A 27,555-nucleotide genomic window follows, 5' to 3' on the forward strand; every position below is an offset into this window, starting at 1 on the left:
CTACCCTAGTTTGGCCCTCAGACTACTACCCATTAATACTTTTTCAGGTAGGCTGTGATGAAATTTCAGGAAGAAGCCTGAGGGCAATGAAGAGAGACTTCAAGGCCCTGGGACAGCTGGTTAGAGGGTCAGAAGCACAAGAAGTGTTTACTTCTATCCCACCAGTTGCACGGATTGATGAGGGGATAAGTAGTAAAAGCCAGTAGATCAATGCCTGGCTCCAAGACTGGTGTCATTGGCAGGACTTTGGGTTCTTTGACTACAGGCTGCTTCACAAGACACCAGGCCTGCTGCCAACAGATGGGGAACACCTATCTCAAAGGGGGAAAGGGATCCTGGGGAAAGAGCCAGCAGGGCTCACTAAAAGGTCTTTAAACTAGACTCAAAGGGGGATGGGGATAAAGCTGGGCTTGCTAGTGAGGAGCCTGGGACGCACATGCCGGTACCTGTGGGACAGTGTGGTAGTAAGGTCTTACAGTCAGCCATTTCAGTGGAGGTGGGGGATGGTGATCCATGCAGCAGCAAAGACACAGCAGCTGATAGGTTGGTAACTATGGAAGCATCTGAGACTGGTCTGGTGGGAATTAGGGCTTCTTCCTGCCAAAGAAGGCAGCAGGATCATAAGCCCAGCTGAAGTGCTTCTATACCAATGCATGCAGCATGGGCAAGCAGGAGGAACTGGAAGCCATTGTGCAGCAAGAAAACTATGATATAGGTGCCATCATGGAAACATGGTGGGATGACTCGCATGACTGGAGCGCTGCGACTGATGGCTACCAACTTTTCAAAAGGGATAGGCAAGGAAGGAGAGGCAGTGGAATGGACCTCTATGTCAGGGAGAGACATGAATGTCTAATACTTAGTGACATCGATGATAAGGTCGCGTGTCTATGGGTAAGAATCAAGGTGAAGGCCAACAAGGTAGATGTCGCAGTGGGAGTTTGTTACAGACTGCTCAATCAGGAAGATGAGGCTGACAAAACACTCTATAAGCAGACGGGAGAGGTTTCATGATCACTACCGCTTGTTCTCGGGGGGGGACCTCAACTTCCCAGACGTGTGCTGGGAATACAATACAGCAGAGAGGGAACAGTCCCAGAGGTTCTTGGAGTGTGTGGAAGATAACTTCCTGACGCAGCTGGTGAAAGAGCCAACTAGAGAGGGTGCTCTCCTGGACATGCTGCTTGTTAACAGGGAAGGACTTGTAGGAGATGTAACGTTTGGAGGTTGTCTTGATCATGAAATAATAGTTTTCAATTGTCAGAGAAGGAAGCGGGTTAGCAGAACTGACACCTTGGACTTCTGTAGGGCAGACTTTGGCCTGTTCAGGAGACTGATTGATGGAGTCCCTTGGGAGGCTGTCCTGAAGAGCGAAGGAGTCCAGGAAGGTTGGGCAGTCCTCAAGAAGGAAGTCTTAAAGGGGCAGGAACAGGCCATCCCCATGTCCCAAAAGACAGGCTGGCAGGTTAGAAGACTAGCCTGGCTGAACAGAGAGGTTGGGCTGGAACTCAGGAACAGAAGGAGAGTTTACGGCCTTTGGAAGAGGGGGCAGGCCACTCAGAAGGACTACAAAGATGCAGTGAAGCTATGCAGGGGGAAAATTAGAAGGGTCAAAGCCCAACTAGAACTCAATCTGGCTATTGCTATAAAAGACAATAAAAAAAGCTTCTATAAATACATTAAAAGCAAAAGGAGGACTAGGGAGAATCTTCCTCCTTTATTGGGTGCAGGGGGAAACACAGTGACTTAGGCATGAGGAAAAGGCTGAGGTACTTAATGCTTCTTTGCCTCAGTCTTTAATAGCAGGACTAGTTGTTTGCTGGGCACCCAGCCCCTTGAGCTGGAAGAGAGGGATGGGGAACAGAATGAGACCTCCGTAATCCAAGAGGTCAGTGATCTGCTGCACCACCTAGACATACACAAGTCTATGGGGCCAGATGGGTTACACCCAAGAGTGCTGAAGGATTTGGTGGATGTGCTCACCAGACCACTCTTCATAATTTATCAGCAGTCCTGGCCAACCATGGAGGTGGACTGGAGATTAGCAGATGTGATGCCCACCTACAAGAAGGGCCAGAAGGAGGATCCAAGGAACTACAGACCTGGCAGTCTGGCCTCAGTGTCAGAGAATCTTATGGACCAGACCATCTTAAGTGCTATTACAGGATGCTTAAGTGCTATTACAAACAGATGATCAGGCCCAGCCAATATGGGTTCATGAAGGACAGGTAATGCTTAATGAACCTGATCTTCTATGACAAGGTGACCCGCTTGGTGGATGAGGGAAAGGCTGTGAATGTTACTTACCTGGACTTCAATAAAGTCTTCGATACTGCTCCCCATAGCATTCTCATGAAAAAAACTGGCTACTCAAGGCTTGGACAGGCATACGCTCTGCTGGATCAAGCACAGGCTGGACGGCTGGGCCCAGAGAGCGGTGGTGAATGGAATTAAATCCAGTTGGCGGCCGGTCACAAGTGGTGTTCCACAGGGCTCAGTGTTGGGGCCTGTTTAATATCTTTATTAATGATCTTGACAAGGACATTGAGAGCACCCTCAGTAAGTTTGCAGATGACACTAAGTTAGGTGGGACTGTTGATCTGCTTGAGGGTAGGAGGGCTCTTCAGAGGGACCTGGACAGGCTGGATCAATGGGCTGAGGCCAATAGTACAAGCTTCAACAAGGCCAAGTGCCAAGCCCTGCATTTGGGCCACAACAACCCCATGCAACGCTACAGGCTTGGGGAAGAGTGGCTGGAAAGATGCATGGCAGAAAATTACCTGGGGTTGTTGATTGACAGCCAGCTGAACATGAGCTAGCAGTGCACCCAGGTGGCCAAGAAAGCCAACAGCATCCTGGCCTCCATCAGGATTAGCGTAACCAGCAGGACTACAGAAGTGATTGTCCCACTGTACTCAGCACTGCTGAGGCCACACCTTGAGTACTGTGTTCAGTTTTGGGCACTGCAGTACAAGGACATTGAGGTGCTGCAGACGGTCCAGAGAAGGGCAATGAAGCTGGTGAAGGGTCTTGAGAATAAGTCTTATGATGAGCAGCTGAGGAATCTGGGTTGTTTAGCCTGGAGAAAAGGAGGCTGAGGGGAGACCTTATTGCTCTCCACAACTACCTGAAAGGAGGTTGTAGCAAGGTGGGCATTGGTCTCTTCTCACAAGTTACAACTGATAGGACAAGAGGAAATGGTGTCAAGTTGCACCAGGGGAGGTTTAGGTTAGACATTACACAAAACTTCTACACTGAAAGGGTTATCAGAGACTGGAACAGGCTGCCCAGCAAAGTGGTTGAATCGCCATCCCTGGATATATTTAAAAGCCATCTAAATATGGTGCTCATGGTTTACAAATGGGCCTGGCAGAGTTAGGTAACAGTTGGACTTGATGATCTCAAAAGGTCTTTTCTAGCCATTATGATTCTATGATTAAATCCTACTTGCATAAAGCCTTACCACTGAAATAAGTTAAAGTTTCTGAATACTGTTAGAGCTTACTCTGAAGCAAACCAGCTTTTTTTCTTCAAGTCTCATCCACTATTTGCTCTCAAAGCAGACTGCTTAGAAGTGATACAAAATAAGTGAGGCAGAGAACAGGGAAAAAAGAAAGGTTTATATTCATCTGCTTTCCCAGTAAATTGAAAGAATGAGTTCAAGTTGAGCAGGCATTTGAAGACTCCTTTGAGGCTGACAGCTACTTCCAAAGTGTCCAGTGTGGTTGTCCTCTCATTTCTTTCCATCATCACTTCTGGTACAATTTCTTTGTTTCTCTTGGATCCCCAAGAACAGCTCCAAGTGTCCCGTTTGACAGGGAACAAGTTAGGGTATCAGGCTCAAGTAAGAAAGTATGTTAAAGCTGCAAGGAATGGACACCCCACCTCATCCCTAATATCACACAAACTTCTTCGTAAGGCATGAAACATTTTAGCTTGTAGTTGCTCCTGCTAAAATTAAAAGCTTCCTTAACAGTTGAGTTCTGTCTTTAGTGCAAAATTATTACTTTACATCACCTTCAACATCTTCAAAGTAGTTTCAGATAATATCTTGTTATTGAAGCAAGACTTATGGTTAGCTATCAATTAAAAGCATCTGTGCTGCCTTAGTTTTAAAGATCACTTCTGTTTAGAGAGATGTTCACTGTTTTGGGTGAGTAAGGTCTGCTGTTTAGGTTTGGTTGGGGTTTGGGTTTTTTTTCCACCTTTTTTTTTTATTTTTCAGACTACATCCAAATAGCAAAAGCTTCAATCTGCTACACTGACTTGTGAAAATGATACCTCAAACCCAACCAATGAGCAATTTATTTGTCAAACTAAAGAACAGCAACTAGTGACTGTGTGAAATACACACTTCACTCAAAGAAACAGGGAAAGCAGCTCTCAAATGTACAGTGAAATAAGAGTCCCAGCTGCCGACCATGTTGTACAGTTTACATTTCACCACGGTGTCACAGAGAACTTGATATAATCTCTATATACACATTTTTAAACACTGTACTCTTGAACTTCATTTGAAGCCTTGTAGTGAAGTACTGTAAGCCTCCACACAGTTTTCACAAATGGAGGCAGACACTGGAACCTGTGACAGGATCCCAGTCCACCACTACCTCCAGAAACCAACTCCATTAGCAAAGGGCAGCTATCATTCCACACCAAACACCCAAACAGCTTTTCCAATAGAAACAGACTTTCTTTATCCCCACCAGCATAAAACTGGTCTCTTCACATCTACACCAAGGCTACTTTGAGGTGACACCATTCATGACCATTCCTTAAGCTAAAGCTGGGAAATCTTCAGGATCATCAGGATTTGGAGCAACAAGCTGCACCTATAAAGTAAGAAAAGAAGCTTTATAAAGATGAATGTATTTTGAAAGCATCTGACAGCTATGTATATGTATTTTACCCTGAAAAGGGTTCATTCTTCTATTAAAGTTAAATGCTTTGTATCCATCCCTATCACAGAAGTCCTAAGCATTTATCTCAGAAGTTGTAACTACTATAACTTCTTCAATGTGAACATATTTATAATGCTGATCTACTGCCTGGGAAGGACCAGAAGATCACAAGTTCTGCAGTACTGAAGTGAAGAAAGAAAAAGTAAAGCAATCTCACCCAAAATGCTGTCTGTTTTTAGAAGCAGCATTATTATCTTTTTACATTCTAAGGCTACTGCACATATTGGATTTTAGTTTTAAACTCTATGCTCTGTTATTACACAGAGCTTTTTTCATTCAGATGAAACTAATGCATCAGATCACTTCCATATCATTCTGTAACTTCCCAACCTTAAAGTATTTCACTCATACTAGACAGAAGTAAATCAAGACCTTCAGTTATTATGAAAAATAAAGATGTACCTTTTCAGTGTGCAAATGCTTTTTTTTTTTTAAAGAGAAAAAGTTCAGTGGAAGTTGGATTTTTTTGATGGTTATATTGAACTCTTTCCTAATTCTGTAGGATGCTGTATGATTCTGTCTTTATCTGTAGGATCTCAGATTTGCTGGCCTCACTCTCAGTAGTCAAAGTACTATTATTGTACTACCCTGATTTTTTTTGCAAGGGATGCAAGCCTTTACTCATTACTTCCCAATTTATACCAAAACTCACTGCAGAAACCAGTCTTCATTGCATCCTTTCCTCTAATTACCATTACAGCAACTATTAATCAGACCTTTTGAAGTTTAGCTGTTAAGAGTTGTGAGCCTGAACTGGTATTCAATTTTAAGTAATGTGATGTGGGCCAGGAACTCAAAATAACCAAGCCAACATACTAGGAGGCAGGAATTAGAAACAGTCTGCCACTACAGAAATCATTAATACCACACAGAAGGGGGCGGGACACAGACACACCAATAACTGAAAAAAAAATCTCAAAGCAAACAATAACAAAAACCACAGAAACCATTACCACTACTTCTGGTCGAGGTCCTGTCTCCTCAACTTGTTTGCCACGACCACGACCACCTCGTGCTCCTCTTGATCCACCACCAGGCCGAGGAAGGCTCCCAAAATTAATATCCAGCTGAGATGTTATGTCATTCACTGGTCTTCGACAGACATGAGAATCATCTTCAAATTCTTCTTTTTGCAACTAAAAAGAAGATCTGGTTAAAGCCTATAGGTTCCATGTACAACCTTCTCCCCTCCCCGATGCATACACACGCACTTCTATTTTAGACTAAGGAGCAGATAAATCAAGATGACATTCAGAATAGAAGACAGGCCTTAACTTGCACAAGGTTTTAACAGAGGCAAGGCAATTGTAGCTTCCCAGGTGGCTAGGATAGTTCTTTGTTGGCTCGGAAAGTCCTGGCGACAAAATCTTCTGTACCAGCTCCGTAACACCGAAGAGGTTTTTGGGAAATAGCATCTACGATGTTTTCTAAGGGACTAGAGAATCACGCTTAAGCTACTTACTCCAACAATTATCTTCAAGTAATGGTTAAAAGGCCATAGTAAAGCACAGCATCTGGCTACTAACCAATCTATTAGTCTATTTGTCTGCAGCTATGACGTAACTGTTGTTTTAACTCTGTGTATTCCTAGTAGCTAATGGATGTAAGACTATTTCCCACCATAATTTTAATGTGCACTGTAGTAATGATAACATATATGTAAACTCATCCCATATAGTGATGAATCACTTATTTTATTCAGTGTCTAATACAGAGCTTTGACTTGTCCATACTATAAAGTTCCTGTACCTCCTATTTTATGTTCATTTTGACAAGGTCCCTTGATACTGTCAGCGAAGAAACTTCATGGGCAAAAAGAACAGAAACTTGCATGCACTATTCACACACTTGTATACTCTCCTCAGAGCCTGTGGAAGATTTTCTCCCCACCCCTACCACCATCTCCCTCAGAGAAGGAAGAGGGGATAATGGCAACTGTGACCGCCAAAAGCCATGCTATAAAGGGCACTTCAAGTATTAGTGTCTGTCCCTGAAAAGGCTCAATAACCTAAAGTGATTGAGGCTTAAAAAGCTGGAAGTTTTGATGTTAATAACTAGGCAAAGGATAATATGCATATTCATACGTGCATGCAGACCTTAACGATCAAAATTCCATCATGCTATGCTACGCGTATATGCACGTACTTCTGTGACCCACAAAATCTGAAATGTAAGTAGGCAAGAATCTGTGAAAGAAAGAAGCCTCTGCTCTCTCCCAAATCATATCAATAACCCAGAAGTTCTCCCTGAAATGCCAATCCCAATAATATGGTGGAACAAAAGTTAGAGAAAAGGGGGAGGAAAAAGCACATTACTATAGAACAAGCTCTCCAGAGTTACTTCTAAGAAGCAGGACCCTAAAACTGGAAAAAAAAAAATTATATACTTCAAGTGCACAACGAAAGCTGGGATCCAGCACAGATGAGAAATAGGACACTTAGCATCCAGACTAACAGATGCTAAAATCCAAATTTAATATATACATGCAAGTGTATACTGGCAAGTAAGCTAGACAGGATTCAAAGTGAGGATAAGAAGCATTTAATAAACCAATTTTCTCTAGCAGCATTACCAGAGATCTAGATAGGTGGCAGCAGCAAGGACACAGGTTTTATATTACTAAGACTGAGCCATAATGTAGAACAACTTGATATTATATTATGTATTTGCATACAAAATAGGGGTGATGATCTGAGAGAAGAAAATGAACAGACCATAAATTTAAAGCAAGTTTTGGGACACATACGTGATTACAGTAACAAAGCTTAAAGACTGATTTCTAGTCTGTTCAGATTATACTAAAACTAGTAGAAAAAAGAATAGAGACAGTTTCCTAACCCTGGGCACAAAGCAGAGTTTACGGAATTCCTGAGGCAATGCTTACATCATCGCTATATTTTGACTTGTGAATCACCACTGCTTTGGAAGGAACAGTGGATTCTGGCTTCCGGATGTTGAATTCAGGCTTTGGTCGTTTCTGTTGCTGAAGATTTTTCCACTCATCTAACGTCATTTCTTGAACTACTTCTTCCATTGGCTCTCCTTCAGCAACTCTAAAGGTTTATAGTTGTAAAGTAAAAACCATTAGCTTGCAACACGCCAGGATGAACAAGAACACTAATCTCTAAAGTAAGGATACTAAACAAAACATTTGGAATGTTTCTCACCAAATTTCTACCCTCAATTTATCTTACTTCACGCAGCAACTTGATGTGCGAGTTTTACATTTATGTAAGTTGGAAAATATACTTAGGGCCTGTTGGAAATTAGTCATATGAACAAATGCTGTCTCCATGCTCCTGTAGTAAGTTCTGGTATTTATCCAGTCTCATTGTAAGCTCAAGCACTTCAGATTCCAGACAAAACCAGTCTGTCTTTTGATCTGGCATATATGCAAGCCTACTTTTTAATACTGAATCTACTCCTAGCAAATATAGCCAGAGTAAAAAGAAGCATACCAAGCAGTTTTAAGACACCCCAATTGCATTGACTCGTACTGCAGGATGACAATGAGATGGACTCATTCTTCAGTGCATCTTTCAGTTATCAAAAACACACAACGATTACACCACGGGATCTAGGTAGCTATTAACATTTGCTTTGTTAATTTTACAAGATGCTTCTTTGATTTTGTCAGACATAGTAGCACACAAGGAAAGAGTATCACCTGGCAAAACCAGATTAACCCTAGTCCATCTTTAATTTGTCACAAAGTGCAATAACGATGATATGTTCAAGGAAGACATATGGAGTATGTCAGAGTCTGCCTTGCATATTTTCGAACTGTAAAGAGAGAAGTCCAAGGCTTTATGTCTGTATTTGTAAGCCAAGATACATAAGACAAAACTAAAGATTCTCCTCCACTCATCACTGCTTAACTAATCTTCTCTCACTTTTCTGATGCTGACCAAGACTGACTTGCCCAGGACCAGCAGCTATTACAGTACACAACAGGTATATTTTTAATGATATTTGCAGAAAGCTGTTCCCTAATAAGCAGCATCACGTGCAGGGAGCACAACTCATTTCATCACCATATTAGTTTGTTGCAGAAACAAGTCAAATACCATGAACTAATAAAAAGGGGCTTTACTAAATTGGTTTAATTTCTTCCTAAGCCACTACCTCAGGACAGAATCAGTAAATTGCATATCTGAACTTCAGGAAGTCTTTCGTTCTCCTCTCCCAGTAAGTTTTCACCACATTAGGGAGACACTGTTTCAGTCCTTGGCAAGAGCTACAGAAGGATACAGAACTGGTTGCAATAAGTACTTGAGAAGTAGCTATTAATCTCTCAATTTGCAAAAGAAAAACAAGCATTTGAGTGGAGCTTTAAGGCCAGCTGTGTGCAGTTATCTGCAGTGTAATAGAGCAATAATCCTTTCAGATCTAAATTCCTATGATCATAAGACAACACAAGGACATTTTACTACACAGCAACTTGACCTCTCAAAAAAGCTTTGAAAAGTACATGTCTATCAAAAACAACTACTTGCCAGTTCTAAAGGAAATACTGGTGGATTTACACTGCAAACATTCGTTTTTTCAACTCCAATCTACGATTTCATTTTTACTCCAAAGGATGGTTTCAGCTGCTAGGTTATTAGCAGTACAAGTTTGTTTTAGGATGCCAAGTCTCCCAAGGGGAAACACCTCCCATTAGTGAAGCACAGCAACAGGAACCTACATATCACATTTTGGACAGAGACCCGATTGTAGCAGGTTGTTCTGGGCACCAAGCCTGCATGGAAGTGCATTCTGTGCATTACTTTCTACTTTCTAACCTTACACATTTTTAATAACTGCTTGGTGTGCATTTTCATTAATCAAGTTAATAAGCTCCTTGGCACACAACAATCGTGCTCACAAAACACTGCCAGGCACCTAGCAATGCGAGTACATACCAAAACACCAAATGGGAGCCTTCGGTAACAGTTCCTACTGTTTCAGTGTTTTCAATGGATGACCATAACTCTCTAGTTACACCTTGTTTACTATGCATGCCTTGCACGCAGGAACTGCTCTACATGAAGCCATTAATATGCAGAAGAAATGCAAATGGAAAAGAATGGCATTCAGCTCAGTTCTTTGACTGATTAGTTTCATATCATTAAAAATAATGATAGTGGGGTTTTTTCAGATCAGTTTTTGCATTATTCAGCTGCGTATTAAACATCACTTACAGGAGCATTACCACCAGTTAGAGCAAAGTTCAAAGTTAAACACAGTAAGAGCAAGTGACAACTGTACAAGTTAACTATAGAAGAAAAAACACTGAACCAAATACTTATGAAGATTTGGCCTGGTCTATGGATAGCTTTATGTCACTAAAAAAAAAACCAACCAACCAACCAAGAAAACAAATAAGAAAGGTAAATAGCTCAGCCAATTTGAAGACAAATATTGAAGTCTTCCTATTAAATGACCAGAAGAATACATAGCTCCACCAAAAAAAGAAGAAAGTCCTGGATGAAAAAATGGAAGAAAATCCCACAGAATAAATACTAACTCTGCAAATACCTTTGATAGGAATTGACTATGTGTCTTACTGATTAAAAAGAAAAATCTATTCATTTGAATTGCCAGTCAACAGAAGTGTATTACATTGTTTAGGCTGTGAAGACAAGTTCAACAGAAAGCAGCCATCAGGAAAGCTTATACTGCTCTACTATTTATATATTTGATACTTACTACTTGCAGCAAATACCCACAACTATTAGCACACAGTTTGGGATGCTATAAACAGAGGTAGATGTTGTTGATACACTCAAGAAAATTTGAAGATATGGAAGGAAACAAATCGATTTACATTACAGAAGTATTAAAGAAACTCCTGTCCTGCAATACTTCGCAAATTGAAGCTCAAGTACAGCAATGTGGAAGGCGAGACCCCATAAAATACAGAAGGCCATAAGAAGTCTTTCCAGAGTTCCACTGAAATTATTAGCTAGTACCACACCAAGAAGCTATACAGTATCTCGACGCAGACAGATTATTCCCAATTTACAGGAATACTTTTTTTTTTTTCTTTCTTTCTTTTAAACAGAAACAGTTACAACAGGAAAGAGAATGAGAGAAGAAACAAATCAAAGTTTTTCATGTCTTTTTCAATACAAGCACAAAACTGCAATAAAGCAGTAGAAAAGAAATGGATTCCTTGGAGTCGCTGCATTTAAAAGTCAAAATGAGAACAATCCTAGCAGTAGTTTAGAGCAAACACACACCCCTACATCCTCAATATCGAGGCTGTAACGAAAGCAGAAGGCAGCCTAGCTAGGATCTTTTGCTGGTGTTATACTACCTGACAGAAGATAGCAACTCTGGAGAGCAGGGGCAACCAAAGCATACGAGACCTTAAAATACATCCTGAAGCCTGAAAACCATACCCCACCAGCTTCTAAATATTAAAAGAACAACAAAAATAATTCCATTTGTCAAGGTGCATGCCATACAACCATCCCTAATTACCTAGGCACAATTCGACAATGTCTCCTCTTCTATACAGAGTCACCAAGCTGACACTGCCCCCAAAGGTAAGTGCAATGGGGTATACGTAATTTGTATTTTGTATATGGATATGTGAGTCTTCAGGACAATATTTACCACACTGGAAAGAGTACACAATGCAGAATTCTGTACTTGTAGGTTACTTTCATTTTTGAATTTTATGGATTTCAGTGGACTACTCCTAAATGAAGAAAAACAAATGGAGAGGAGTAAAATCTCCAGAAAGTCTTACAGTCTGACTGAACACCTAGTGATCTCTGAGAAAGGGAAGAGAATTAAAGACAACTGGCAGATTCTGTCAGACACCTTTGCCTTTACGTACACTTCTCATGCCTTACGCTCTACAAGGAACCAGTGTCGGGACACATCTACAAAGAGCTTGAATTAGAGGAGAAACAAATACAAATCTGAAACAAGTAAGGGTACCAGTATTTGACAAAAAAAAAGCTGAATAACAGTTCTCATATTTAGCTAATACAGTGCATTTTTGACATTTTATCTACACTACCCATCTGACTTAACTTAGTCTAGAAACAGTTTTCTGAAAATCCATAGTCATTCAATTTCAGAAACAGATTTCCCCATGTATTAACACCTCTAACTATATACTAAAAGCTAGTTTAAAATTAAAAGAATCAAAGCTATATGAACTCAACTTCTTCCAGGGTTATACAGCCTGAACATATAAAACAGGTTTTGTAGTCTAGTCAGCTTCATAACTAAGAAATGAACCAAGGCCACTAATAACTGGAGCTACACCATTCAGTAAAAAAGGCTTCGTAGGAAGTTAATTTCTCTTCATAGCAGAAGAAAAGGCTGACCCATATTGCACTGACCCTCTTTTACTCACTAGGAGATATTCACCACATGCTATTTGATTATCCTTTAAAGTCTCTTACTTGGGACAAGATTGTCCAGTTACTTTTTCTTAAGCCAGTGTTTATTTGCTGTGAAGTAAATTCTCACTGACAGCGACAAGAATGAAAGCCAGAAGATGAGGGGCAGATTTTTCTCTTAATTTCCCTACTTCTAAGGCTCACTGCAAGACCATTTCCAGCAAGTTTTTCAAGTTCTACAGAGGCCCTTCATGAATAGAGGACAACAGCATGGTACTAGTCATTGATGAATACTGACTTAGAGAATTTTATCTTAGCGTATTTTAGTTGTGTTTGTATGATTGCATAGGCACCTTGAATACCTTTTTGTCATAGAGAACTTCACAATGCAGGTTAGTTTTTACAAATAAGCCAAGTTAAAAAGATAACAGACAATACATAGGTCCTCCTTAAATTATCACCAAATCTTAGGATCATAACCATTACTGGGCAATTAAATGCAATCTACAGCTGTATAAACCAAGCTGTAGCCAGAATTAGGGATGCACTTTCTTGACTAACAAATATAGACAAAGCTTTTCTGTTTTTAAACATGTACACTAACAAAACTTCACAGTTCACATTTCAAGTGTGCCTCCCAATACAAGTGTATAACTGACAGTCAATTGTGTTCTTTTCATGTAGAATGAAAATATTTCAGTCAGACTATACTTGTTCAGAGGGTCTCCTTCAGAAGCCCCTGGCTGCTCAGCTGTTTCTGCAGTCTCTTCCATAGGAGTAGTCTGTTCCATCCCACTAAAACAGTAAACAAAAAAACCACAAAGTCTTCATTAGTCACATTGGAAAAAAAAAAAAAACACTTGCAGATCAATGCATTACTTTTTTCCAGAATTCCTTGGGAAGTGAAAAAATAGAGGAGAAAAACTCTAGGATCTTAAGGAGAAAGTAGATCTACTAAGTGGCTAGCTGAGTGACTAACAAAATGAGAAGTATTAGGAAAAATCCAACTTCCTTGTACTTTTAATTAAAAAAAAAAAGCATGCATGAAGACAAAATAATTTATTTTGGAATATTAGTATCAATACTTGACTACAGTACATCACTGATGTTTGGGTCTGCCTTTTTGTTTTTTTTACTATTAAAATGGTAAAATTCATATTCTAAGTTTGTACTTTCTGTAACACAGACATTAGTTCACTGTCAAATGGGAACATCAGTATACTTAATTTCATTCCACTGGTAGGCATACATATTTAAAATTAACACCTTCTGCCTTTGATGCATCATTGAGCACAATTCAAGCACAGACATACTTTTAGAATTGTTTAGAAAACTCCAATTTAATGTCACTTCCACCACATGCACCACATCCCAAGAAAGCATTGACATCTCATGTTTATATCGTAAGTTCTGATGCTACTGAACTAAAAAAAAAAAAAAATATATATAATTGGGGAGATAAATATAAGGGATCTTAAATTTCTTGTACTTTATGAAGTTCACACAACTTTCCCCGACATTCTGCAGAAGCTAGTTTTGTGCTATCAGCTCAGAACTATGTTAACCTAGCTGATCCTATGTTTTGAAATGTCAGAGTACTTAACCAATCTTTTACTTTTAGTATGAAATAATATAGAAGAGATAGAAGCCAGTACAGCCTTTCAGAAGAAGCTGGAATATCAAGACCCAAAATTATTACCCATCAAGGCTGTATTTTGCAACCATTTAGCCAGATTGCCTGAATCCACAATTAAAGTTTTAAAAATAAAATTTTCTCTCTAAGACAATTTTGTGAATGAATGTGTATGTGGCCAAAGATTTTTGCTGTAAGTTCAAAGCACTGCCTTTTCTCTGTCCTTTATCAGCCTTCAATTAAAGACTTCTAAATGCATATGAGAACAAAAGCTACCAGAAGAGAGTAGCATATTGCTAGGTCCAAAGAATGGACAAAAGTTGACATTTCCAGTGAACTTTTTGCAAATCTGAACAGAAACTAGTAAGAGAAAGACAGAATTGAATTGAAAAATCCCAATTTTTTTTTAATCTAACTTACCATTAGCAAGATGTCACATTCTGTTACTGATCCTCCTGTGCACCTCAAAATGTATTTCAGTGGTAGAGTGAGAGCTAAATATTACCTCTAGAACCACACTGAAGTGCATTACAACTTTGCAATTTATACATAAAACTTGAGAAAAAGAGAATGGACTTTAAGATCACTAACAGAGTTTGAATCTTTTAATCGGCATTTTGTACCAATGCCATTAAATACCAGAGTTTCACTTACATGACTATTGAGAAAATTCATAGCTTCTACTAGTTAAAAGCCAACTTGGCCCCAGGCAGATTTTGGCAGTCCTAAATGAAGAAACACCACTATGCCTTTGCTACAATTTAATCTCACCAACATGAAGGAGATGAGTTCAGAAAACTGTAAAACTACGTTTATCACAACAATTAATAGAAAGCAAAGCTTATAAATCTCAAAATGGACATGAAACTGATGAATAGAAAATTATGATCTAAGGTGGGCCACGAAAAATGATGATCTACGGTGGCCATGAGTCTATGTTGTACCTTGTATCATCTTTATTTAGTCCCCAGTTGTGAGCTCCACCACCACCCTTTTTTGTTATCTGCTTTCATCCCTCCAGGGACAGAAACATTGTTATGTGAATTCAAGAGCATTTTTTTTCATTATTTCATTTTCATTCACTGCTGACTATTGTTTACTTGTACACCAAGTAAGAAGCAGCAAACAGAACACTTACATTTTATCATTCCCACTTTGTCTTTCAAATTCCCGTTTTCCACTTTGGTCAAAGCCATTGAAACTTCTGTTGATTCCACCACCTCTTCCTCTGCCTCGCATTCCACCTCTTCCTCCGCCACGACCTCTTACTGGCTTTGCACAGTCTAGTCTTTCAATTGGTCTAAAAAGAAAACTTCTAGTCAGATTTTTGTTCCTACAGAACAGTTAAAAAGGACTGAAAAAATCATATGGTTGTATTTGTGCAGCTGTGAGACATCAGAATGGAGAGCTACTGTACAATTTTTAGAGTGCATCTTTACACAGCACACAGTACAGTTGTATTAGTTTTGTCATTACAATGGACATAAACCGAACTCGGGGGAATTATTACAGATAAAAGGAATTGAAAGTTCAGCTGTTTATTGATAACACTGAAAACATCAGAGAAGTTAAGTAAAACACTATAAAACTGTCAAATCTTCAGCAACTTTATCAGAAAATAGCTCCACTGTCTAAACCCAGATTTATATGCAACTGCTAAAAATTTCAGGGAACTCGTTAAATACTAACTATCCTGATGTAAAGTAAGAACAGCCGTGCTCTCAAGCATTAAAGATTTAGGTGGAATTTTCTAGTGCTTATAAAGAAAGCAAAATTGATATACATCCACTGTCCATGCAGTAAATAGTACGACAAAGGTTTCTTCTTGGTTTGAACAGTAACCTGCACCACATGTTCTACAAAGCTTGGTGTGTGAGCTCAGAAATGAACATTTACGTTGCAGACTAGGGGCTATATTTTCAGATCTCTGCACTTTTCAGTTTTGCCTTATATTTCTAACATTCAACAAAACGGCTCCAAATCAATCTGTGAGGAAGCTGATTGATTGACTTCAATTAGCCAGCCAATGTTCATGCCAGCTTCATGACAGCTTCATGCCAGCTCTGACACATGTGAACTACATTGTCTTGCAACAAATCTACACACTAACAATGCAACCATGCCTTCAAGTCACATCTGGCTACCAGATCTTTTTTTAAAGTTAAGTCTTTCCCTTTCCACCCATGTGCAGACCCTCCGTGAGACACCTTACCTCTCCCAGTACGATACATACCTTTCCACTGTGAATTCTGCTTGTCCTCTTACTTCGTAGGAACGATGTTCCCTGAAAGATGGTCTCCACTCAGTTTTGTCTTGTTTCACCTCTGTTCCTCTGTTATTGAATCCTTGCTGTTCTCCCCGCTTAGGTGCTCGCTTCTGGCCTATACACACACATATAGATTACTAACAGTTTAATAACTGACTTGCAGTCACCAACCTACTGACTGAAATTAGTTGATCACACCTTGCAGTCTTCTGCTTTACCCTTTCCAATACCAAGCCCACCAAAATATTAAAAGCACTTACAGTTAATGTTGCCAGATATTGTCTGTTCCAAAGACATCTACTTACTTTCCCTTCTGTATTGATGAACCTTCCTTCAGGCGCTCAAACATTTCCAGAAGATACAGGGAAAAGAAAAATCTCACTTTGCTCACGCTAAGTCACAGAAATGGAGAACAAAAACTGTTTCTCTCATGTTCTCTCAAAAACCTTGCTAATGTGCTAAAGGACAAGGCAGAGAAGCTTCAATGGAAGACATAAATTGCAAGATGGCTGCAGGAGCAGTGGAGGTGGGGGAAAGAGGAGGACCGTTAGAGACGGGTGTTAGTGGTTGACCATGAGACAACACACCTCCTGCCAGACGAGCTGACTTTAGAAGTCTGAGCCTGCACCTCTACTTGAAGCTCACAGCTATGGCACCCAACAATCAGAAGAGGGTCACCTCCTTCTGTTACTGTTCTGTGGAAGAGAGGACCATTCACCAACACTACAAGTCACTGCGATTAAGTAGCAGAAACCCAAGCAGTAAGTACAAAGGCTCCAACACCACTAACTGATTCTAGAACGTCAACATATTCCAAGACAAAACATACTTAAGCTTTTGGGGGTTTTGTTCAGCCATTGTTGGGGTTAAGGAGGAGCAGGTTGGGCAGGGTGAATGCAGAGAAATTGTGTATTATAAGAGAAAATAAACTGAGGTTATCCATTCAACCCATATACATCTAGCATAAGATTAAAATTCATTACGTGCTTCCTTCCTCATGTTCCCAAATTCTGTGCTCTATTTAGGACAAAGCTCTCCAGAAGCAAGCAAGCCTTTTGTCTGCTAGACCCCTATACTTACACTATTGGCTGAAAAAGGTGTTGATTTAAGTCAATCAAGCAAGGAACTATAGAAACACTGCTCTCAGATCAAGGAAACTGAGCTACTCTTTCCACGAGAAGCACCTGTGTAATGCTGAGCAAGTTACTAAACTTCGGTTAGATAAGTGACAGTCCTGGCTGCCACGTTCCTCTTGCTAGCACATAAAGAGAAAAAAAGCTTATTCTATGTCACAGTATTAAGAAACAAATTAATTCATAGGTCCACAGAAATGCCCATATAAGAAGATCTCTGATCAAAGCTTAGGCAGCAAGCATGAAGTCTGTAACATCTTTAAAAAGAAAACTTCAAAGAACTATCCACTCATTGAATAAAGTAGAAGAATGGTAAATAAAGCTTTTTGTATGCAGTAAGGACAGTTGTATCTGTACACAGAAGATAGTTTTATTTTTGCTGCAGAACCAACCCTAACTTTGGTTTTCTTTAAACTACAAAACACTTGACGTAATATAATTCCAGTAATTGTTTCTTCTCAAGATTTGGAGTTGCTCGATCCTTAGAGCTGCAAGTGTATTTGCATCCCAAAAATTACAATGTAATCTATGGATAAAGGATAAGTTTTGAAATCAGTTTCCAAGTAACCTTTTCAAACCAGGATTCTTTAATAAAAAGGAAAGTGCATGCTGTTGGGAAACATGTCTGCTCTCTGCACATCTCAGCTACACCACCAACTATACAAGTGTTAATTCCAAATTGGAATCTCGCTGTGGAAAAAGTGACTACTCAGTTCTGACCTAATTTTTACTTATTTTGTTTGGATCTGAATGCACAACTGCAATACAAGAGTGCATTTTTATTTTTGAGCCTCTCACTGGCTATCAGAAACATCAGTTATTCTAAACAGAGTAACTTGGCAAGAATGCAGAAGTCAGAGACCTTGCATACTTTGTATTAACTTCAATTTCAAATTTAGATTCAAAGAGCTCCTCCGAACTAGTAAAGAAATATGAAAAAATATGAAGATGCAAAAGTAATTTTAAAAAGATGGTCTCTGGTTCTGTTACCTCGTACCACTTAAAAGTACTTCAAAACATCTCTTCTTGCCAGATATGCCAGTGTATTACATGTCACTAGCATTGACCATGCTAGACAAAGCAGTCAGCTCTACTGATTTCAGTGCAAGGTTATTTCACTCTGAATCTAACAGGTGGCTATAATTACTGCAGATGGATTTTAAATACTAGAAAGATTACTTGTGGCACTTATCACCTGTACAAAAACATTTTTAGCTGGTTTGACAGACATGCAGTAGTGGATTAGAACAGTATGCAGCAACTACATCTCTCCAATAAGCAGAGGCACCCTCGGGGCAGGAGCTTGTGACTGCTTGTGAATCAGTTCAAATACCAGCACAATTTTCAGCGCTGCATATAAGGGAAAACTAAACCAGAGCTTGGCATCAGTGATAACAGAAGTTATCCAGTTTTAATCCTTTGCCATGTGTGTCCCATTGGAGTCTTTCTTATATAAGGAGCTGAAGGGCCACCTACACTTTGGGGAAAAAAATCCCCAAACAAACAAAACGTGAGAAATCTTGCATAGTGCTGCCATTAACAGCTTTCACTTAAAAATAACTGGGCTACGCTTTGAATACTCATTAACTACTTCTTCAAGTACACTCCATTTTTGTCTGCTTGTTTGCATATGCAGGTCTTCTTCACAACCACAAAAAGACCTCTGGAGTTCTGTGGAACTCTACCTGAGGTCTAATAAACATTGTGCTGAAAACTGAAGATCGCCCTTTCCCATTTGTCAAGTTTAGCCTGTCTTTAAGGTGGTATTCCTGTATCTTACATCTGTAATTTGTATTCAGCTGAAGGTGTTGCCCACTGTTCCCCACTTCACCACTGCTTGCACAGGAGGTTACTGCAGCAGCTCAGTCTGTCAGATGAGTTACCTGTCCCTTTACTTTCTAAACCGAGGAATCAGAAAAGAAACCTGATGCTTAAACTGTTTCAACAGATCCAGTTTTTTTTTTCCAGAAGCAGCAGCTGAGCTATTAGTAGAGAGAAAGACACCTGTAAATATTAAAATTACTGGGTACTAGAACTAGACATTGCTAAAGAAAAAAGGCCAGTTTTACAAGCTGTTTTAAAACTCTAAATCATACAGAGCTAACGTGCCTAGGATGTTTCCACTTTCCCCATAATACTACTTTACTAGCAGTATTAGTTTTGCTTATACTGCAGCATTTAGACAGGAATACTTTCTAAAAAAGTGTTTTTAATAAGTACGTATCACAGAACTCGCAACTGGGAAAGCAGAAATTGTATTTTTAAGACCTGCATTGCCTGGTTTCCCAGATAGTGGATCTCTATGTATTAACAGACAGATCTAAAAAAACACAGCAAAATCTAGCTGCCTTTACTGTGCTGCTGTCTCCCTCTCACCAAGTTTTCTCATCTGTATCATTTGTCCTTAAACAAGTGGGACTTTTGTTTGGGGAGAAATAATTTTTTAGGTTTTGTGGGCTTTTCACCAGCCCCCACGGAGACAGCATGCTCTCAACTTTTTTTTAATTTTTAGTTTTAAGAGAAAAAAAAGGGATTTTGTGCAGCAAACCTTGACTGGTCTAAAAGACAAATACGACAAGAAGCCCACCTTGCAACTGCTATCAGTGATTACAAGTTAGAGCAGAAATTTTGCTCAACTTCTCTCCTTTCCTTATGTAAGGAGCATGGCAGGTGATGGTGGCAGCTGACATGCAATTCACAGGCTGAGGGAGGTTACTGCTGCAAAGAGCATCAAAACCTTTTATTCTGACCTAAAAATCCATCTGACAACACTGCATCATAGTGTTTTATGATTTTTTTTTTTTTTTTTTTTTTTTTTTTTTTACAAGCCTGAGACCAAATCGTCCCACCAAAATAGGTGACACTCAAACCTAGTGAGACAATTCCATCAATACTCCATTTCCACAAATGCAACCTGGGATGAAGAAGTGCCAAACAAAGAGTTATTTGTATTTTGCTCAAGTAGCACACACGGGAGCAGAACAAAGGCAACGTGAGCGTAGTTTTCATTCAGTTAGGATGAACATTAGAGCAACCATAGTAGCCAGATGAAAGACTTGTATATCTTATACCATGTATTTGAAGAAAGAAAAAAGCAATGACAAAATACTTTCCATCTGGCAATCTACCCTTAGAGGTTTTCTGAATCAAAGACTATGAGCACTGATTTAGGGAGGACAGATCCACAGATGGGCTGCCATGTTTCTATGCAAACTGCTGTCTGAATAGGTACATGCTTTGATATATCAACCTTACCCTACCGCAAGAAGTGTCACAGGTCACTTATAGTCTCTGTAGAAAAAGCATTCTTTCTCCTTATTTCACAAAATTTGTCTGAAATTATATCCCTTTATTTCTGTAAAATAAGAAACAATAAATATTCTTTGCCTTCTCCAAGTCTCACCTGCAGTTCTATATACACTGCTTTTGTATCCTCAGACACCTTCTCTCAAAACAAAAACCTTAAATTTCTCCCATTACATAAATCATTCTGTAAGTTTCCTCATGCATGTCACTCTAGTGTGCTGCTTCTAGTTTTAACATCTTTGAGATGACCAACAGCGCAGACACACTTTAAGACGTAGGAAGGTGAGATTCCTTCAAAAGCATAACAACTCCATTTCTATTTTCCTTGCTACTGCTACCTCAGTAATTCCCAACACTGTTTCTCTCCTAGATGGCAACTCGAAATAGACCTGCTGTTCTACTCTTCCCAGTGACTCCAGGCTCTCTTTACTAAACTACAATAGTCTGAATTAGAAAAATTTTTCACTTTGCAGAATAGCTTGCAATGCTGCTCCCCACCTTGATCCATCTTCTCCCATACGTATTACTTTACACTTACTGATAGTGAATTTCCTCTGTGATTTTCTAGCTCATTTACAGTATGCAATTTGTCTCATTGCCCTGCAACTCTTCTTCTACTGGGCTAAATAACCCTGTAACAGCATACTTCAGTTATTTATCTCTTTCACAGGTCTTTTAGCACAGACATGCCACCCACATACATACACACAAAATAGAAATTTTAAACTGTGCTTAAATTTTTTCTTTTCAGACAAGTTTCAACTGCCTTGTAGATGTTAAAACAAAGCCAACAGCAGCACAATCACTGGTCCTAAATTCAAATCTCTCTTTCCACTTATTCCAAGAGGCCCTTCTTTCCTCTGCTTTCAGCTTAACAGCTCATTTTTAAATTAAAAAAAAAAAAAAAAAAGTGAGCCTCAAGAAACAATTTAATGAGGAGTTCAGAGGAGATGAAGTAAGCACAAAAACCTAACAGGAATAACGCTCCGGTTGGTCTGGAATGAGGGCAAGTGGAAAAATTGTGCTATAATTCAAGGATCTCTGTCATTAATGATGGCTGCATGCAAAGACACTACTTCATTACCGCCTTAGTAACACAGTAACACCTATACATGGACAACTGACCTTTCTTTACAATAAAGCTGCATAACTGGAAATAGTAAAAGACAGTTCACACTCTCAGGGACTTATTTTGTTATATTTCAGAGTATAGGAGATTTAAGACTGCACAATTTTACTTCCTCCCCTTTCCATGTGTGTGTCCATATGATTTTAATTCCAAACTTGAAGCAATTAGTTTTGTGAACCAAACCATAGCTAATTACATGACTTGCAGAATAATACCACAGTATCCCAAAATACAAAAAAAGGCTTCAGCTGCTGCATGCAACACACCAAAGACAGACACATGGACTTAGACTCTATTCTATGGGATTTTGTTTTCATGTGTGCCAGTACTCAATTACAGAATTGCCTACTGCAGCTTTCCTCTGGACAATCCTTATGACTATGTAGCTGAAAGAATGATATCGGAATAAATTATTTTTAAATAAGAAAACTGCAGTCAGTATAACATAAAATTTCCCAGAAACATGCTGTGCCATATTAACTTAAAAACATAGCTAGAAACTCAAACACGTAGTATTCGGGAGCTACATCTAAATGTTACACGAGTCATCAAATGTACATGAAAGAAGAAAAACTTTTAGAGGTATTAGCAACAAAGGTTTAGAGATTTCAACAGAACAGAGCTTATTACTGCATGATCAACAAATTTAATTTGCCTGGACCAGTAAAGAATGCAAGCTCTGCAACTGGGCCTTTTGAACAAAGAGCTGGCAAATGCAGTTTGGCCACTGTGCTAAGAATGAACTGAGTTAACATTAAGTGGTGCAATTATAAGAGCTGCAATACCTACAAACAGCCTTTACCCAAATCCTCAGCAGACAGGCTAAAAATCACAAAACACCACAATCAGTAAAAAAGAGAAAAATTACACCATTAAGGTCAAAAGTGTAGGTTTTGGTAGGCTATGAAACAGGAATCAATTTTCTTCTTAAAGATTAAAAAACAGTCACCTTACAGTTGTGTCAATTCATAATAAATAGTTTGGATCCTAAAGGTCAAAGTACTGGATTATCTGGCAAAGTCCTGTTACAAGGTTTGTTTCAAATTGAAAACATCTCCAGAAATTAAGTAAAAACTCCTCTGGAAAGACAGTGAAGAACTAAATTAAAAAAAAAAAAAGTCAAATTGCAGAACTTTGTGAGTAAGCCTTCAAATCTAAAATCAAAACATAACACTGAAAGAAGTCTCTCAAACTACTGTAAAACTTTTTACATATCGCAAGATCAAAGACAAGGCACGCTTCAACTCTTTCTAAACATAAAGACTATTTTGTTCAGATTTAATATGCTCAAGAAATAATACAACAATAAAACAAAAATTGTGAATTGTTTAACTAGGCTTTTTGTAACCCAAATAAGCAAAAAACCCCAGTAATTAGATACAACAGTCCAAACGGGAGCAGAGGGAAGGGGGTCCAAAGGAGGCCCATGAAGGTGATCAAAGGGCTGGAGAGCCTGCACTATGAGGAAAGCCTGAAGAAGACAGGTGTCTTCTCCCTGGAGAAGGCTCGGCAGGGGCTACATCACAGTATTCCAGTACTTGAAAGGCAGCTACAAAGAGGATGGAGGCTCTCTCTTCACAAGGACCCACATGAAGAAGACATGGGGCAACAGGTACAAGTTACATGAGAAAAGGTTTCATCTCAGTATGAGAAAGAAATTGATAACGATCATTGACTGGAACAACCTCCCCGGGGATGTGATGGAGTCCCTGTCACTGGAGGTGTTCAAGATGTGATTGGACAGGGTGCTAGATGATCTCTTCTATGGTGCATTTCCCAGGAAAGGTTGGACCAGACAAACCTTTGAGGTTCCTTCCAACCTGGGCTGTTCTCTGATGATTCTATATGAACACTAATACAATACAGACTGAATGTTGTTGTTTCAATCATAATACTAGCATCCGATTCAGCTGTTCAGATGGGTCTAGATGCTTTTTTATGGTGTTTAACTCCTAATCAGTGAAATGAAATTAGAGGGAGTTATGCCTGAAATATGAAAAAAAAAAAAAAAAAAAAAATCACTATGAAAGACTGGAAACAAAAATCTTGTAAGTTTGGATTATTTTGGTGTTTTCCTTTTTTTCTTTAAATACAAGTTTAGTCATTAGTGTCACAATTGAGTAATTTTAATCAATATTATTCACTTCCCCACACAGAAGTACACTCTTCCAGCAATGCATCCATCGTTAGAAGCTTTACGCCAAATTCAGCTGGTACAAGGACCTTCCCAAACAGTTACTCATTCTCAACCGTTAAGCTCATAGTCCCCTGAATCTTTTACTGTATCCAGAAGTTTTCTGGTCGAATCCACCACCTCCTTGAGCTTCTCCGTTTGGTCTCAACTGGAGTCATCAGGCATTGGAATGCATTACCCAGGGCAGTGGTTGAGTCCCCATCCCTGGAGGTATTTAATGGTCGTGTAGATATAGTGCTTAGGGACATGGTTTAGTGGTGGGCTCGTCAGTGTTAGGTTGATGATTGGACTAGATGATCTTACAGGTCTTTTCCAATCTAGGAGATTCTGTGAATCCTGTATTACAAATCAACTTTGTACGGCCTGAATAAAAAGTTGCCCCACTCTTAAAAAAAAAAAAAAAAAGCGCACACACAAAACAAACAACAACTAGATTTCTTCCCCCAACCCACCACTTGCTTTATATTTGTCAGCTATGCCATCACGGTATTTGACCTAAGTCAGAGGGTGATCTCTGTCCTTCAGAGCAGGCTTGCTAAGACAGCACATCCAAAGGAGGAGCACACAGACAGGACCAAGTCTCAACTCTCTGCCCTGGTTTAGCAGCCTGATTACTAGGCATTTACAGTCCTTACTTCACAACAAGTCTGAGACATAAATATGCTGCGCACACAAAACCCAGGATAGCCACTTTCTTTAAAGAACAAAGCGCAGCATTTTTTGGAGCAAATAACTCTTAAGATACATGTTCATTCACTTTCACAAAGGCTACTAGAAGCCAGTAGCCTTTTCTCCATTTTAAAGTAGCAGGAAATTAAAGCAAGGTGCACATGCCTGATGTCTCTATATGAGAAACTGGGTTTCTTAATATCGAGGTAGTAGACAATAATCAAAGACACTCCACAGGGTCACTACATACTACCACAGAATTACACTCAGAACCTGTATGCTTAAGATACCTATAGACAAGTAGGAGGTAAAGGATGCTCTTCATACTTCCACACTCCTGGTAGGTTACTGATAACCACCAGTTCTTGTTCAAGAACTTTTCCATCAAAACTTGAGATTCTGCTGTTCACTGAACAGGCTCCTTTGCCTTCTTTTGATAACCGCAGCAAAGTATCCTTTAAATAAAACAAGCCTGTTACAAGCATTGGTCTTATAGGCAGAGACCTCTGACAAAGTCACATAACAACCACAGAGGAATCTCGAAAGATGAGTTTCACACAACAGTCCAAAGAAACAGTGACAATTTATTAAGATCATCCTCTACAGAGATGCTTATTAACTAGTGCATATTTGGCATTGAAAGATTCCCTGCTCCACAGGGTCAAATAATTGCTGTGGAAGCAGTGTAAGGCTGTAAGTCTAAGCAATAGAATTGGCAGCACTGGCAGCAACTTGATGGAGCAATAATCCTAATTCAAAGCCACACCTTCTTCTAGGTTATTAAAGCACACAGTTTGGTTGCTGTGAATTTAACAGGAGCTTTTAGTACAGGAAGAAACTAAAACCTTAAGGATAGTTAAAGTGTTAAGCTTCATTGCTCACTACAGCAGAATGGAAATTTACAACAACTCAAGAGGGTAAACCCAGAATCTTCTGTGCAGAGATTCTCAGTGTTTGGAAACAGTCAGCCAGCTCTCAGATACTTCAGATACTGAATCCCGCATTCTGAAGCTCAACACCAGGTAAGTTAATAACACGCACACTAACAAAAATACCTCCAAACGCAAGGAGCTGTAGCCCAGCAAAGCCTTCGGCCGCAAAGGGGACTGTGCCAGGCGTTCCCATGTAAAAGCCGACTGGCTCCCTATTCCCCCAAGCACCATTTCGCATGAGAACCTCGCAGCAGACAAACAGCCCAGGCCATTTCTGAACACCGTGCTGAAGAGTTCACCCAGGAAGTAAGTTTTATTCAAAGTTTTGGGCATCGATGGAAGCTTAAGGCCAACGAAGTACAGTTCCCCTGACAGGTTATAACCCTGGAGAAGGTGAAGTGCCAGAAAGCTCACGTGAACCGAGAAAACAAGCCTGGAAGCATCAAACACTGAAGGGGAACAGCCAGGGTGACAAGCCACGAAACGCATCCACAGGGATGCTAAACCGGCACGACAGCTACAGATGCTGCAGCGGAAGAGCCGCTGCTCTTCTATTCACCTCTCAGGACTACTTCTGCAGTTTTCACCCGCACGCCCACAGGCCCATTCCCCTTCGGAACCCTCCCGCAGGCCGGGAGAGCTCCGCCAGGCCACCCGGCGAGGCTGCCCGCGTACGGCCACCCGCGGTAGGGCTCCGCTTGTCGCTTGTGTCTCCGAGGGGACTTTCGGGCACGCCTTCACAAGGGCACAAACGCCACACACCGGGTCTCCTCAGCCCTGCCCTCGCCCCGCCACCGGCCGCCACGCCACGGCTGCCAAGGGGCAGGGCAACGGCGCAGCCAGCGTCGAGCCACGCCGCGCTGCCCGCACCGGCACCGCCCGCCGGGACCTCACTCCTCAGGAACACCGGCCGCCGGCCCCGCGCCGCCCGCTGAGGCGCCGCCGCTCTCCCGTCTCGCCCCGCTGAGGCGGCGGCGCCGCCGGCGTACCGCGCTGCGGCGGGCTCCCGGGCGCCGGGGGACTGCCGGGCTGCTTGCGCTCCTTCTGGGACTCCCTCTTGCCGCAGCCCGCCCTCCCGCCGGGACCGGCTCTCCTGCCGGACGCCGCCGCCGCCGCCCTGTCGTGCTTCTTGCGCTGCTGCTGGTGGCGCTCGGCCTCGCGCAGGATGTCGAAGGGGTCCGACTCGTCGTCCAGGAGCTGGTAGAAGCGGTTGGCGACGGTGCAACCGAAGCTCTCCTGCATGACGGCAGCCACTGGCCTGCCCACCGTCTCCTTCATCATCGCCCCGCACGGAACTCTCCCGGCCCCGCGCTCTCAGCGTGACGGCCGCTGTCACTGGACTGAACCAACGCGCCCGTGGGAGAACGACAGGGCACTACCGCCGCGCCAACCCCGGCTCGGCACTACCCCGGCCGCCGCACCATTACCGGTGCCCCGCCTTTCGCCGAGCGGCGGCAGCCAATGAAGCTTGGCAGCTGTCCGCAGCCCCGCGGCCGCTACCTATCAACGCCGCCGGACCCACCCACCGCCAACAGGCGCGACCAATACAAAATAATGACAGGTGCGAGCAACCAATCCCAGCTTTATGCTCCGCCCCGCCTCTGACGGGCGGCCACTGCCAATTAGCGTGCAGCGCCAGCACAGTCAATAATGGCCCGCTGACCAATGCGGTGTGCTGCTCGGGGCGTTCGGCCTGATTAATTATTCATGAGCTTATGCATTATTCAAGAGCCGCTCCCGCCGGCCGCGGGGACGGGTGGCGGCACTGCGTGCGCCCAGCGGTTCTATTTGTACGTGTTAAAGGAGTTCCTTCGGCCCGCGTTCCCCCGTAGCAGAGTCTCAGGCAATAATCCAAAAAAAAAAAAAAAAAATTGTTTGGAGTGGTACAGCAGCGAGGACAGCCCGGGCTGGTGCTTCCGGAGAGGAGCCCGGAACCAAGAAATGCCTGGGCAATGACACCCGTTACCATCTGTCCGTCCCCTCACGCGT

General features: G+C 41.1%; 1 protein-coding gene across 1 annotated transcript; it reads right to left on the reverse strand.

Moving 5' to 3' along the window:
- Nucleotides 1-4,775: 4,775 nt before the first annotated feature.
- Nucleotides 4,776-26,847, reverse strand: HABP4 (hyaluronan binding protein 4; the record flags this gene model as incomplete). The annotated part of the gene is made up of 7 exons (XM_082497793.1): nt 4,776-4,832; nt 5,915-6,097; nt 7,846-8,014; nt 13,016-13,099; nt 15,076-15,270; nt 16,171-16,318; nt 26,556-26,847. The coding sequence occupies 7 exons, from the start codon at nt 26,845-26,847 to the stop codon at nt 4,776-4,778; spliced, it is 1,128 nt and encodes a 375-aa protein (XP_082353919.1).
- Nucleotides 26,848-27,555: the final 708 nt, after the last annotated feature.

The sequence above is a fragment of the Vanellus vanellus genome, assembly GCF_965231255.1.
Source record: "Vanellus vanellus genome assembly, chromosome: Z".
NCBI lineage: Eukaryota > Metazoa > Chordata > Aves > Charadriiformes > Charadriidae > Vanellus > Vanellus vanellus.